Below are 12,498 nucleotides of genomic sequence, written 5' to 3' on the forward strand. Positions count from 1 at the left end.
CTAATACACACCTTTAATCACATTGCATTTTAAAGTAAATTCTAGGCATTATAACAAATAATATAACCATTTGACCTATAAAATATCCTATTGGGTGCCAATGCATAAGTTGTTATCTGGAGTTTTGAAATGAATGGCAGAACTTTTATGTAACTTTATTTTTTAAAAGTTCACCTTACCTTTTAATTTAAACTTAACATTCTTCCCTCATAAATGTCCAACATGTCATTAAATGTAATCTTTCTCCATTTTACAAGTCTATCTACAGTTGAAACATCCTCTAACTCTGATAATTTTGCTAGTTTTATTCATAGACAAGATTGTACTTTGTTGAATGCTTATGTGATTGAGTAAACCCTGTGTAAGAGCTGACTGGGTAAGAAATCAGGAAACCAGAATTATCTTCCTTAGTCACCTCACAGCTTAATAAAAATAAGGGAATCATTCAGCTGGAATACGTTCAGAGAAAAACCCCTTTTTATTTACCTTTCTTTACTCCCAATACATTTTTAGAGGTTAATAAAATAATGTATAAGAAATCTAATGGAACTTACATGTCTTAATAACTTAAGCAGCTTTGGAAAGTAAAATATGCTTTGATGAACATTCAGTTAATATTTTATCAATAAGTAATTTGCCTACCAGGCAGAAATATTTTTTAATTGTCAAAATGATAAAATATAAAAGCAAAAGCTGTGTGGTATGGGCAAGTTACTTAACCTCTCTAAAGCCTTGGTTTCCTCATAAGTAAAATGAAGTTAGTAAGTACTTCACAAGGTTAAAGATTAATAAGATAATATTTATAAAACCCATAGCAAAGTGTCCAGCACATACATTCTCAAAAATGGTAGTTATTTCCAGGAAAAAAAAATCAAAAGAAGCATTTCAAGAGAGTGGTCAATAGTGTCCAAGTGATGTCAGGTCACTCAGAGAAGCCTGGACTGCACAGAATGCAGACTTTTCTTCTAGAATGTGATATATGTGTGCCTGAACAACTACTCACTCTGCAAATTAGCACACTAAAATTAATAGAGCTTATGGGAAAAAGAAGTTAAGTTTTGGGCAGAGCACTTAAAGTCTATGCAGCTTTACATTGTTGTTGTTAGTTCTCCAGTTACAATCCTAACAAAAACATTAACTCCATTAAATCTCTGACAACATTTGCACCAAGCATCACAGTCAGCTAACCCTTTGCATCATTATACTTCCTCTTAAATGGAGGAGATAGGAGGTATTGAATGCATTTGATTACACTAGTTTCATCAAAATTAAACATCTGATTTGAGATACAGGGAGAAATGTCTTCACAGCTCTTTAGGCATAATTGCAGCTTCAGCAGAGAGCTTAACTTTTGAAAAGTATAGGGTTCTTGACTCCACTAAACCAGCCCCTTTTTGTGCTAACGGGATGGACTTGTATAGGATTTTTAGACATTCATCTCCACTTCTTAAGGCCTTTATACATTGCTAAGGTTTTCTCTTTAATTGGGGTGAAAGCTTGCCCCTGATCACTTTTAAACATTAACAAGCTGGAAAAAAATCATATGAACCAACAGGACATCCAGAGTCCAAATTATACTGATATTGTTCATGATTTACCAATAGCAAAGGAGCTCTTCTCTTTTACAGAAAAATGTGTTTAGAGAATATACTGTGTATTGGATGAAAGAATGAATATTCTGAACTCCCCTAAAGCTCTTGGCAATTAAGTTTTTCATAGAGAATAAAGGAATATAAATCAAGCCTGTTTCTATTGTTGCTTCTGTTTCATGTACATCAAACATTTTTCAGGGTAATTTAATGGTTTAGCCACATTAGAGACATCTGATAGTATTTTCTTACATTTTTCTTGTGCTTATTCCCTACAGTTGGCTAAAAAGTTTATGAAAATTATCTCTGGATCACTAGGAGAAGTCCCCATTCCTGCTAACAATTACTGTTTTACTGTCAGTTTGATTCATTATTCCCATAGCAGTATCCCCCCCCACCAAACACCTTTTAGAGGTGCCTCTAATTCAGTTTTATCTATGCTTTTGAGAAGGTTGTTGCTCAAGATAGGCTAAGACCATTTTGATCAAGTTGTTCCGTGTGTACAATATACTTCAGATTTTATATTGGTATTAAAGTATTATATGCTATCTAACTAGCTCATTTCACCAAATCTGAATAAATTAAAAAAATAATTTTGCTATATTTCAATGTGTCACTTTATATCAGTGCTCAAGCGGCAAGTTGATACTGTGCTCAAAAATTATATGCGTAATTTTATTGGGTCACATTTTTATGTGATTTTATTTTAGCTACTGTAAGAAGAGATGATTCCATTATTTCAAGTCCCGATGTCACTGATATTGCACCAACTAGAAAGAGGAGGCAGCGGATGCAAAAAAATCTTGGGACGGAGCCTAAAATGGCTTCTCAGGAGCATCGGCTTCAAGAAAAGGAAAAGTAAGTCATTTTATTCTTTGCCAAATAGTGAGATGACATTTAAAAATCTAATATATCATCTTAAAATTATATTTTTATTTCTGAATTTACTTAAGGCTATTTTTAAGAACAACAATTATGATTTTGGAAATTGTAAAATGTTTGAATCAATTTATTTTCTCTGGTTTTTGGTTAATTCCTATTAATATTTAAAGCGGAAGTGCTGAAAATATAAGTACATTTTTTTTCTTGTGGTTGTTATGGATTATTGAGAAATGGCATGTAGGATACTAAGAACATTAGAATCCAGCTTGTGTTCAGTAAAGTACTTCGATCGAATTTACTGCTTTAAGGAGACTCCTAGAACATTCAGCTTAGCCACTTGATTTGATTATGCTTGGTATTTTTTCAAGTAAAATGTCTCTTTGTAGTAATCTATTTATTTCTATTAGATTTTGGAATTATAAACTGTATTTTCACTGTTTTTCACTTTTTTGGTTCAGACTGCCCTCCTTCAGTATACATCCCAATTTAGTTGTCATATGTTGAGGTGTTGGGATAACTAACGTTTCATTGCAGTAAAACAGTCTGCATTTATAAGGAATATTATCAGTTGAATCCAAAATGAATGTACAAATCATTTGTACGTGTGTGTGTGTGATATATATATATGCCCTAAGATTTTATTTCTTTTTCTCTAAACTTTTCATTAATTTAGCAAATGGTAGTTGAACAATAGCCTTGTGACAGATGATATTACAGACCACTGGTATTCAAAGTATGGAATGAGGATCTGAGGGTTCCCAAGGCCCTTTGTGGAGATCCACAGGGTCACCCCTTCTTCAGTTCCATAGCTATGTGAGGCCAGATTTTCTTCATATATTTTAATTAAAATAATATGTCATATCTGTTTGAATGCAGAAGCTAATGAGAATCTAACTGTTTTCATTCAAGCCAGCCATCAACATGTTTGCAAAACATTGCCCTCACAAGATTTTTTGTTTGGGAAATATAATGATTTTTATAAAGAATATGTTATTCATGTTATCATATACTCGGTTTATTATTATTTTAAAATTATTTAATACATATTTTAAGTTTTTCTCAGTTTTTATTTTGAATATGGCAAATACAGTCCACATGAACAAATGTTTTTGAGGTCCTCCAGAGCTTTTGAAAGTGTAAAGGGGTTCTGAGAGCAAGAAGTTTTAGGATTCTGTTATAGACAAAGAGGATGCCAAGACAGGCACAATCCATGCATTCAGGAAACTGAGCCTGATAGGAGGGAGTTTTCGAGTTTCTTGCATAAAAGTATGCATTGTACAGTTAATAGTGGCATTGTTTTGTTGTCTGTTTATCATTGGGTTTTGAGTTTATAGTTGCATTACCATGGCTTATTAACCATTATATCCCATTAAATTTAGCTAGGAAGCCTGACTTCACTACTTGTTTTCAATTCTAAGCATATGCTGGATTTCAGACATTTCTGTCAGTCGCTCACAATGGTATTTCCTCTGTATCTCTTGCAGTAGCCTCTCAGTAGAATTTACATTCATTGTATGACTACCACATGATTTCACATTGTCTAAGGAAATGCCCAGTAGCTACCGTTGTTTGTTGAGAACAAAATAATTGTGACTATGGCTTTCCCTCATTCATTCATTCATGTATCATTCTTTTAACATATGTTTACATGCTGAGCAAACTTGACACAGTCCCTGATGTCATAAAGCTTAGTCTACATGAGAGAAGACAAACATTACTCGTATGATTACACAGACACGAGGAGTACAGTAGTGTAGAGAGCAGAGATTTAGGCAGAGGAAACAGCCTGTAAACATGCGCTGAGGTGGACTGTGTGAGGGTGATGGCAGTGGAGGGAGCAAGGGAGGGATTGCGATGAGGCTGAGGGCTGCTCAGAGGCCAGTCCAAGCTGGGCTGTGTGACCCTTGTTAAAAATTCAGCCTTTTCTTATGTATATGATAGCATTTCTGGTTCTCACATCGCAGAGGACTTTTCTTCTTGTTTTCCCTAACTTTTGATATTGTTTTTTGACTCTTCTTAAGGATTATCAAAATATTAGATTGACTAGAAATCTCTGATATTTTAGTCATTATTGTGTCTTCTTAGATATAGTCATTTAAAATTATCTAAAGCTATCGTCCTTCCTTTCTTTTTCATTTCTTAATTCTGCTTTCAAACTGCTGAATGTTGTACAGTTTTGGATTCCCAATAATAAAACTTTCATTCTTTTGAAACACAGGAAACTAGAAAATTGAAAACATACTGAAACTTATGTAGAGTACTCACAAGGATAATAGCCTAAATTGGCATGTGTTAGCAGTCCTGAGGTGCAGAATTGTACTGACATTTTGCCTTTTTCTTTTTTTTTCAGTAAATATAAATTTTTTTCAGGAATATTTTTAGATCTTTGATGATCTCCTGCTTTTAGTAAGACTCTGAAATCCTTGAATCTGGTATCTATTGATAAATATTCATTAAAAATTTTAGTGTGACTAATCCACACAATATGATTATACTTGGGGAACCCTCATCCTGTCAACTAGCATCAACACTAAGAGTTATTATTCAACATAACCATGTGCTGTACATTCCTTGCTATTTGCTATCTTACATCACTTGAAATTATGATTTGTAGAGTTGTTTGGTATGTCCTTTTAATTCTACATATTAAACAAAATGAACCAGCTGACAAAGACTACAGAAACTGTGAAATTATTTTCATCCTTACATACTTTATTAATATCATCAGGTAAAATTCTGAGTGTAAACAATGTAAAATCACTTTCTATAAATATACAATGGCATGGACTTCCCTGGTGGTGCAGTGGTTGAGAGTCCGCCTGCCAATGCTAGGGACACGGGTTCAAGCACTGGTCCGGGAAGATCCCACGTGCTGTGAAGCAACTAAGCCTGGGCGCCACAACTGCCGAGCCTGCGCTCTAGAGACCACGAGCCACAACTACTGAGCCCATGTGCCACAACTACTGAAGCCCACGTGCCTAGAGCCCGTGCTCTGCAACAAGAGAAGCCACTGCAGTGAGGAGCCTGTGCACCGCAATGAAGAGTAGCCCCTGCTCGCCGCAACTAGAGAAAGCCCGTGCGCAGCAATGAAGACCCAATGCAGCCAAAAATAAATAAATAAAGTAAATTAAAAAAAAAAAAAAAAATATATATATATACAATGACACAATATGTATTTAAATTAAATAATACTATATTTGGGCTTTATTAGACACCCAGCTTAAATTTTTTTTAATTAATTAATTTATTTTTATTTATGGCTGTGTTGGGTCTTCGTTTCTGTGCGAGGGCTTTCTCTAGTTGTGGCAAGTGGGGGCCACTCTTCATCGCGGTGCGCGGGGCCTCTCACTATCACAGCCTCTCTTGTTGCAGAGCACAGGCTCCAGACGCGCAGTCTCAGTAATTGTGGCTCACGGGCCCAGTTGCTCCGCGGCATGTGGGATCTTCCCAGACCAGGGCTCGAACCCATGTCCCCTGCATTGGCAGGCAGATTCTCAACCACGGTGCCACCAGGGAAGCCCCCCAGCTTAAATTTTTAATGCTTTATCATATAACATAATAATTGAGGAAGAATTTTCATTTCAATTTTTTAAATTTAAGAGCTCTTATTAATTCTTTCAACATCCTCAGAAAGCTAATATAATAAAAGTCTATTAATACTATTTTGTTGGTATGACATGAAATCATTATGGCTAGGTAGACTAGTTGGATTATTTTAACAAAATGATTAATCCAGTCATTATTCACTTATTTGTCTAAATTGAATCAATGCCCCAGTCTGTTGAAATTAGCAACCAGTTAACAAAGTCAGCCAATAAACAAAATGCTCAGTTTAAGTGATTTAATCAATACTTTAATGTCTGTTACTTCTTCAACTATTTCAGCTCATTTCTCCCCACCTGGAAATTCTGCTTTACCTTCTTTTGGCTGTTCTGTTTCTCACTTCTGTAGATTTTCTTTATCAAAAGCAAACTACTTTTTTAAGAGATACTGAAATTTGTATCTGAACAAGGGACCTATAAATGAAAACTTTCTCTTAGAATCAGGGCTCCAGACCCTGGAAGAGGTGGCCAAGAAGAGAGCCAAACCCAAGTTACAACCAAATCATGTTTGTACTGGAGACCAAGACAAGGAGCCAACCACAGGGCTACACCATGCAGACCTAGTTACCAAAACCAGGATATGAAGTTCTTATTGGAGCAGGAACAAGGGTTATCGCAAATCTCAAGCAACTCTAACTTAATTTTGAGCTCCTCCTTAAATGACTCTTGACTAGAAAAAGCATTAGCTTCTGTGGTCAGAAGAGCTGCTAAATATATAGGTGGAACAAAACGCCTCTAGCTCCGAGATTTGAATAGGTGGGGGGAAGAAAGCTCAGACGTTTATTGAAGTTAAATGATATTGAGTACAGAATTTATTCTTTATGATAACATTCACAGACTGCATTCTACAGAATTATATAAAAGGAGATCTTAATAGGTATCCCACAGAGGGTTTCATATTCAAATAAGCTTAGAAATTGCAATTTCTAAATTCAATTGGAATTTCTAAACTTATTTGAATATGAAACCCTCTGTGGGATACCTAAGGTCTCCTTTTACATAATTCTGTAGAATGCAGTCTGTGAATGAGAAGGAAATCCAAAAAGGAGAGAATATATGTATACGTGTAGCTGATTCACTTTGCTGTACAGTATAAACTAACACAATATTGTAAAGCAACTATACTCCAATTAAAAATAAATAAAACTAAATTTCCCTCTCAAAAAAAAAAAAAAGAAAAGAAAAAGAAATTGCTGCATACCACAGCTACCACGCTCCCTTATGCTCCAACCCCTAAAACTTGGAGATTTATATGTTAAAGGATCTAAAAAAATCCATAGTAAATAATTCATTTGACTTGTTTAATCATTTTTCAAAAGTATTCAAGCATAGCACCGTCATGCAGTCTGCTTTCCTCCCTCCCAAAAAGGGATTAGTGACAGTCCAAGGGATAGCATTCTTTAGGGCCGTAGTTTGGGATACGAACTCTCAAAATTCTCAAACATTAGTGATTTTAAGTATATAAGATCCTTTCAGCCATAATTATAGAGTTTTAGGCATTAAATGTATCTCAAGAACAAAATGTTAGTTTGTATATAGGACCTTCCTCCCCACCTCCCCATCTCCCCACAATCCTACTGCTTAGAAAACCTCCTACTTGTCCGACCAACTGCCCTTCTGGGAGCAGCAGGGTCATTTTCTAAAAGAATTCTAGTGATTGGAACACATTCGTACACCCCTAAAAGAAGGAGTTCAACATCATCTCAGCTGCAGGATAAAATCATTAAAATAGTTTGGGCCAAAAGTACAAAAAAATACTTGTATAGTCTTTAGACACTTTTACGTAGTCTTTGTTTCTGCAGGCTAGCAAGTAAAAATATATAGGTTCACCTATCTCGTGTGAGGCACACAGACATGATTTAGTCTTCTTTGTGATGGATGTCTTCTGAAAACACAGAGTTCTAACACATTGTTCCAAACAACCTTAAAAATATTATCAAATCATAACTTTTCACAGATGTTGCTTCTTGAACTGTAAGGAAGAAGTTTTAACTGTGTGTTCTGAATCAACCTTTAAGTGGTCCCATTAAGTAGTTGTGTAGCTGCAATATTTTAGGTGAGCGTTAGGTTGTAAATCAACACGTGCATCTGCACGCACATGCGGACTCACGCACCCCGACGTTAAGTTCACGATTTAATTAGCCAAGGTTGCACGATCTTATCATAGTCCATGTGGCTACACAGAGCAGGAAAAGGTGCAGCACATCTTAGCACAGTATTTCTTCACCTCCCTGGAGTGGGGTGAGGTACTACACAGCCACCACTGATACAATTTGTTTAAGATATAATCTTCCTCGACTCAGAAAAGCCTAGTCTTTCCTTTTTATTCTAGAAGCTTACAGCATCATCCTGGATGAAATTGCACAATCCATGCACTTTTGTTTAGAGGAATAATTATACACATCAGGCTCTCCTGGCTCTGAACCAAAGTTCTCATGTCTATCAGAGCTTTCCAGGGTCCTAGAGAGTCCAATTCCCCACTGTAGCCCAATTGCAGTCAAATAGAGTTTTAATGAAATATTTACTATTACTAAAATTCTTTTTAGGATGAAGTGTTGAAGAAAGTTATTTGCCTTCTTCCTGTGTTTCTGTTATCAATGTTATAGATTATAAAAAACTAAATAAAACCTAACAGTAGGGAGGGAAAGAGCCCAGTATTTATTAATTAATTAACTTGCTTACTTTATTTTTTTTAACATCTTTATTGGAGTATAATTGCTTTACAGTGTTGTGTTAGTTCTGCTGTATAGCAAAGTGAATCAGCTATATGCATATGTATATCCCCATATCCCCTCCCTCTTGCGTCTCCCTCCCACCCTCCTTATCCCACCCCTCTAGGTGGTTGCAAAGCACCGAGCTGATCTCCCTGTGCTATAGCTGCTTCCTACTAGCTATCCATTTTACATTTGGTAGTGTATATATGTCAATGTTACTCTCTCACTTCGTCCCAGCTTACCCCTCCCCCTCCCCGTGTCCTCAAGTCCATTCTCTTCGTCTGTGTCTTTATTCCTGTCCTGCCCCTAGGTTCATCAGAACCATTTTTTTTAGATTCCATATATATGTGTTAGCATACGGTATTTGTTTTTCTCTTTCTGACTTACTTCACTCTGTAGGACAGACTCTAGGTCCATCCACCTCACTACAAATAACTCAATTTCGTTTCTTTTTATGGCTGAGTAATATTCCATTGTATATATGTTTTAGAGTAGTTTTCGGTTCATAGCAAAATGGAGTGGAAAGTACAGAGAGTACCTATGTACCTCTGTCCCCACACATGCACAACTTCCCCCACTCTCAGCACCCCCCCCATCAAAATAGTACATTTATTACAATTGATGAACCTACCTTGACAAATCATTATCACCCAAGGTCTGTATTTTACGGGTTCACTCTTGGTGTTGTACATTCTATGGATTTGGACATATATATAATGACAAGTATCCACCACTGTAGTATTATACTGAATTGTTTCATTACCCTAAAAATCCTCTGTGCTCCACCAATTTATCCCTCTTTCCCCTTAACCCCTGGCAGCTACTAATCTTTGAAATATCCCCATAGTTTTGCTTTAACCAGAATGTCTTATAGTTGGAATAATACAGTATGCAGCCTTTTCAGATTGCATTCTTTCACTTAATAATATACACTTAAGGGGGAGAGAGAGAAGATGGCGGAAGAGTAAGACGCGGAGATCACCTTCCTTCCCGCAGATACAGTAGAAATACATCTACACGTGGAACTGCTCCTACAGAACACCCACTGAACGCTGGCAGAAAACGTCAGACCTCCCAAAAGGCAAGAAACTCCCCCCGTACTTGGGTAGGGCAAAAGCAAAAAGAAATAACAGAGACAAAAGAATAGGGACGGGACCTGCACCAGTGGGAGGGAGCTGTGAAGGAGGAAAGGTTTCCACACACTAGGAAGCCCCTTCGTGGCAGAGACTGCGGGTGGCGGAGGGGGGAAGCTTCGGAGCCACGGAGGAGAGCACAGCCACAGGGGTGCGGAGGGCAAAGCGGAGAGATTCCCGCACAGAGGCTCGGCGCCGAGCAGCACTCACCAGCCCGAGAAGCTTGTCTGCTCAGCCGCCGGGGCGGGCGGGGCTGGGAGCTGAGGCTCGGGCTTCCATCGGATTGCAGGGAGAGGACTGGGGTTGGCTGCGTGAACACAGCCTGAAGGGGTTAGTGCACCACAGCTAGCTGGGAGGGAGTCCGGGAAAAAGTCTGCAGCTGCCGAAGAGGCAAGAGACTTTTTCTTCCCTCTTTGTTTCCTGGTGCGCGAGGAGAGGGGATTCAGAGCGCCGCCTAAACGAGCTCCAGAGAAGGGCGCGAGCCGTGGCTATCAGCGCGGATCCCACAGCAACAGGGGCGCAGAGGAAAAAACGGAGAGATTCCCGCACAGAGGCTCCACGCCGAGCAGCACTCAGCAGCCCGAGAGGCTTGTCTGCTCCCCCGCCGGGGCGGGCGGGGCTGGGAGCTGAGGCTTGGGCTTCCATCGGATCGAAGGGAGAGGGCTGGGGTTGGTGGCGTGAACACAGCCTGAAGGGGGATAGTGCACCACAGCTAGCCGGGAGGGAGACAGGGGAAAAAGTCTGCAGCTGTCGAAGAGGCAAGAGACTTTTTCTTGCCTCTTTGTTTCGCACCTCGCAAGGAGAGGGGATTCAGAGCGCCGCCTAAACGAACTCCAGAGACCGGTGCGAGCCGCGGCTATCAGGGCGGAACCCAGAGATGGGCGTGAGACGCTAAGGCTGCTGCTGCCGGCACCAAAAAGCCTGTGTGCGAGCACAGGTCACTCTCCACACCGCCCCTCCCGGGAGCCGGTGCAGCCCACCACTGCCAGGGTCCCGTGACCCAGGGACAACTTCCCCAGGAGAACGCACAGCGCGCCTCAGGCTGCTGCAACATCACGCCGGCCTCTGCCGCCGCAGGCTCGCCCCGCCTCCTCCGTACCCCTCCCACCCCCCCCCCCGGCCTGAGTGAGCCAGAGCCCCCCGAAGCAGCTGCTCCTTTAACCCCGTTCTGTCTGGGCGGGGAACAGGCGCCCTCAGGCGGCCTACACGCAGAGGCGGGTCCAAATCCAAAGCTGAACCCCGGGAGCTGTGCGAACAAAGAAGAGAAAGGGAAATCTCTCCCAGCAGCCTCAGAAGCAGCGGATTAAAACTCCACAAACAACTTGATGTGCCTGCATCTGTTGAATAACTGAATAGACAACGAATCATCCCAAATTCAGGAGGTGGACTTTGGGAGCAGGATATATTAATTTTTCCCCTTTTCCTTTTTTTGTGAGTGTATATGTATATGCTTCTGGGTGAGATTTTGTCTGTATAGCTTTGCTTTATAATAGCTTTATTTTACTTCACTATATTATATCCTCTTTCTTTCTTTCTTTCTTTCTTTCTTTCTTTCTTTCTTTCTTTCTTTCTTTCTTTCTATTTTTTCTCCCTTTTACTCTGAGCCGTGTAGATGAAAGGCTCTTGGTGCTCCAGCCAGGCATCAGGGCCGTGCCTCTGAGGTGGGAGAGCCAACTTCAGGACACTGGTCCACAAGAGACCACCCAGCTCCACGTAATACCAAACGGCAAAAATCTCTCAGCGATCTCCATCTCAACATCAAGACCCAGCTTCACTCAATGACCAGCAAGCTACAGTGCTGGACATCCTATGCCAAACAACTAGCAAGACAGGAACACAGCCCCATCCATTAGCAGAGAGGCTGCCTAAAATCATAATAAGGCCACAGACACCCCAAAACACACCACCAGACGTGGACGTGCCCACCAGAAAGACAAGATCCAGCCTCATCCACCAGAACTCAGGCACTAGTTCTCTCCACCAGGAAGCCTACACAACCCACTGAACCAACCTTAGCCACTGGGGACAGATACCAAAAACAACGGGAACTACGAACCTGCAGCCTGTGAAAAGGAGACCTCAAACACAGTAAGATAAGCAAAATGAGAAGACAGAAAAACACACAGCAGATGAAGGAGCAGGGTCAAAACACACCAGACCTAACAAATGAAGAGGAAATAGGTAGTCTACCTGAAAAAGAATTCAGAATAATGATAGTAAGGATGATCCAAAATCTTGGAAATAGAATAGACAAAATGAAAGAAACATTTAACAAGGACGTAGAAGAACTAAAGAGGAACCAAGCAACGACGAAAAACACAATAAATGAAATTAAAAATACTCTAGAAGGGATCAATAGCAGAATAACTGAGGCAGAAGAACGGATAAGTGACCTGGAAGATAAAATGGTGGAAATAACTACTGCAGAGCAGGATAAAGAAAAAAGAATGAAAAGAACTGAGGACAGTCTCAGAGACCTCTGGGACAACATTAAACGCACCAACATTCGAATTATAGGGGTCCCAGAAGAAGAAGAGAAAAAAAAGGGACTGAGAAAATTTTTGAAGAGATTATAGTT

The 12,498-nt window shown here is 39.6% G+C and overlaps 1 protein-coding gene across 8 annotated transcripts in view; it reads left to right on the forward strand.

Moving 5' to 3' along the window:
* The window catches only part of XRCC4 (X-ray repair cross complementing 4), a 280,811-nt gene that overhangs the window by 176,255 nt on the left and 92,058 nt on the right, over positions 1-12,498 (forward strand). For all 8 annotated transcript variants that reach the window (XM_082378379.1, XM_082378386.1, XM_082378380.1 and 5 more), the window contains exon 7: positions 2,300-2,447. In XM_082378379.1, the coding sequence (XP_082234505.1) occupies positions 2,300-2,447 (148 nt within the window). The remainder of the gene's footprint in view (positions 1-2,299; positions 2,448-12,498) is intronic.

The sequence above is a fragment of the Balaenoptera borealis genome, assembly GCF_965194805.1.
Source record: "Balaenoptera borealis genome assembly, chromosome: 2".
In the NCBI taxonomy this organism is placed as follows: domain Eukaryota; kingdom Metazoa; phylum Chordata; class Mammalia; order Artiodactyla; family Balaenopteridae; genus Balaenoptera; species Balaenoptera borealis.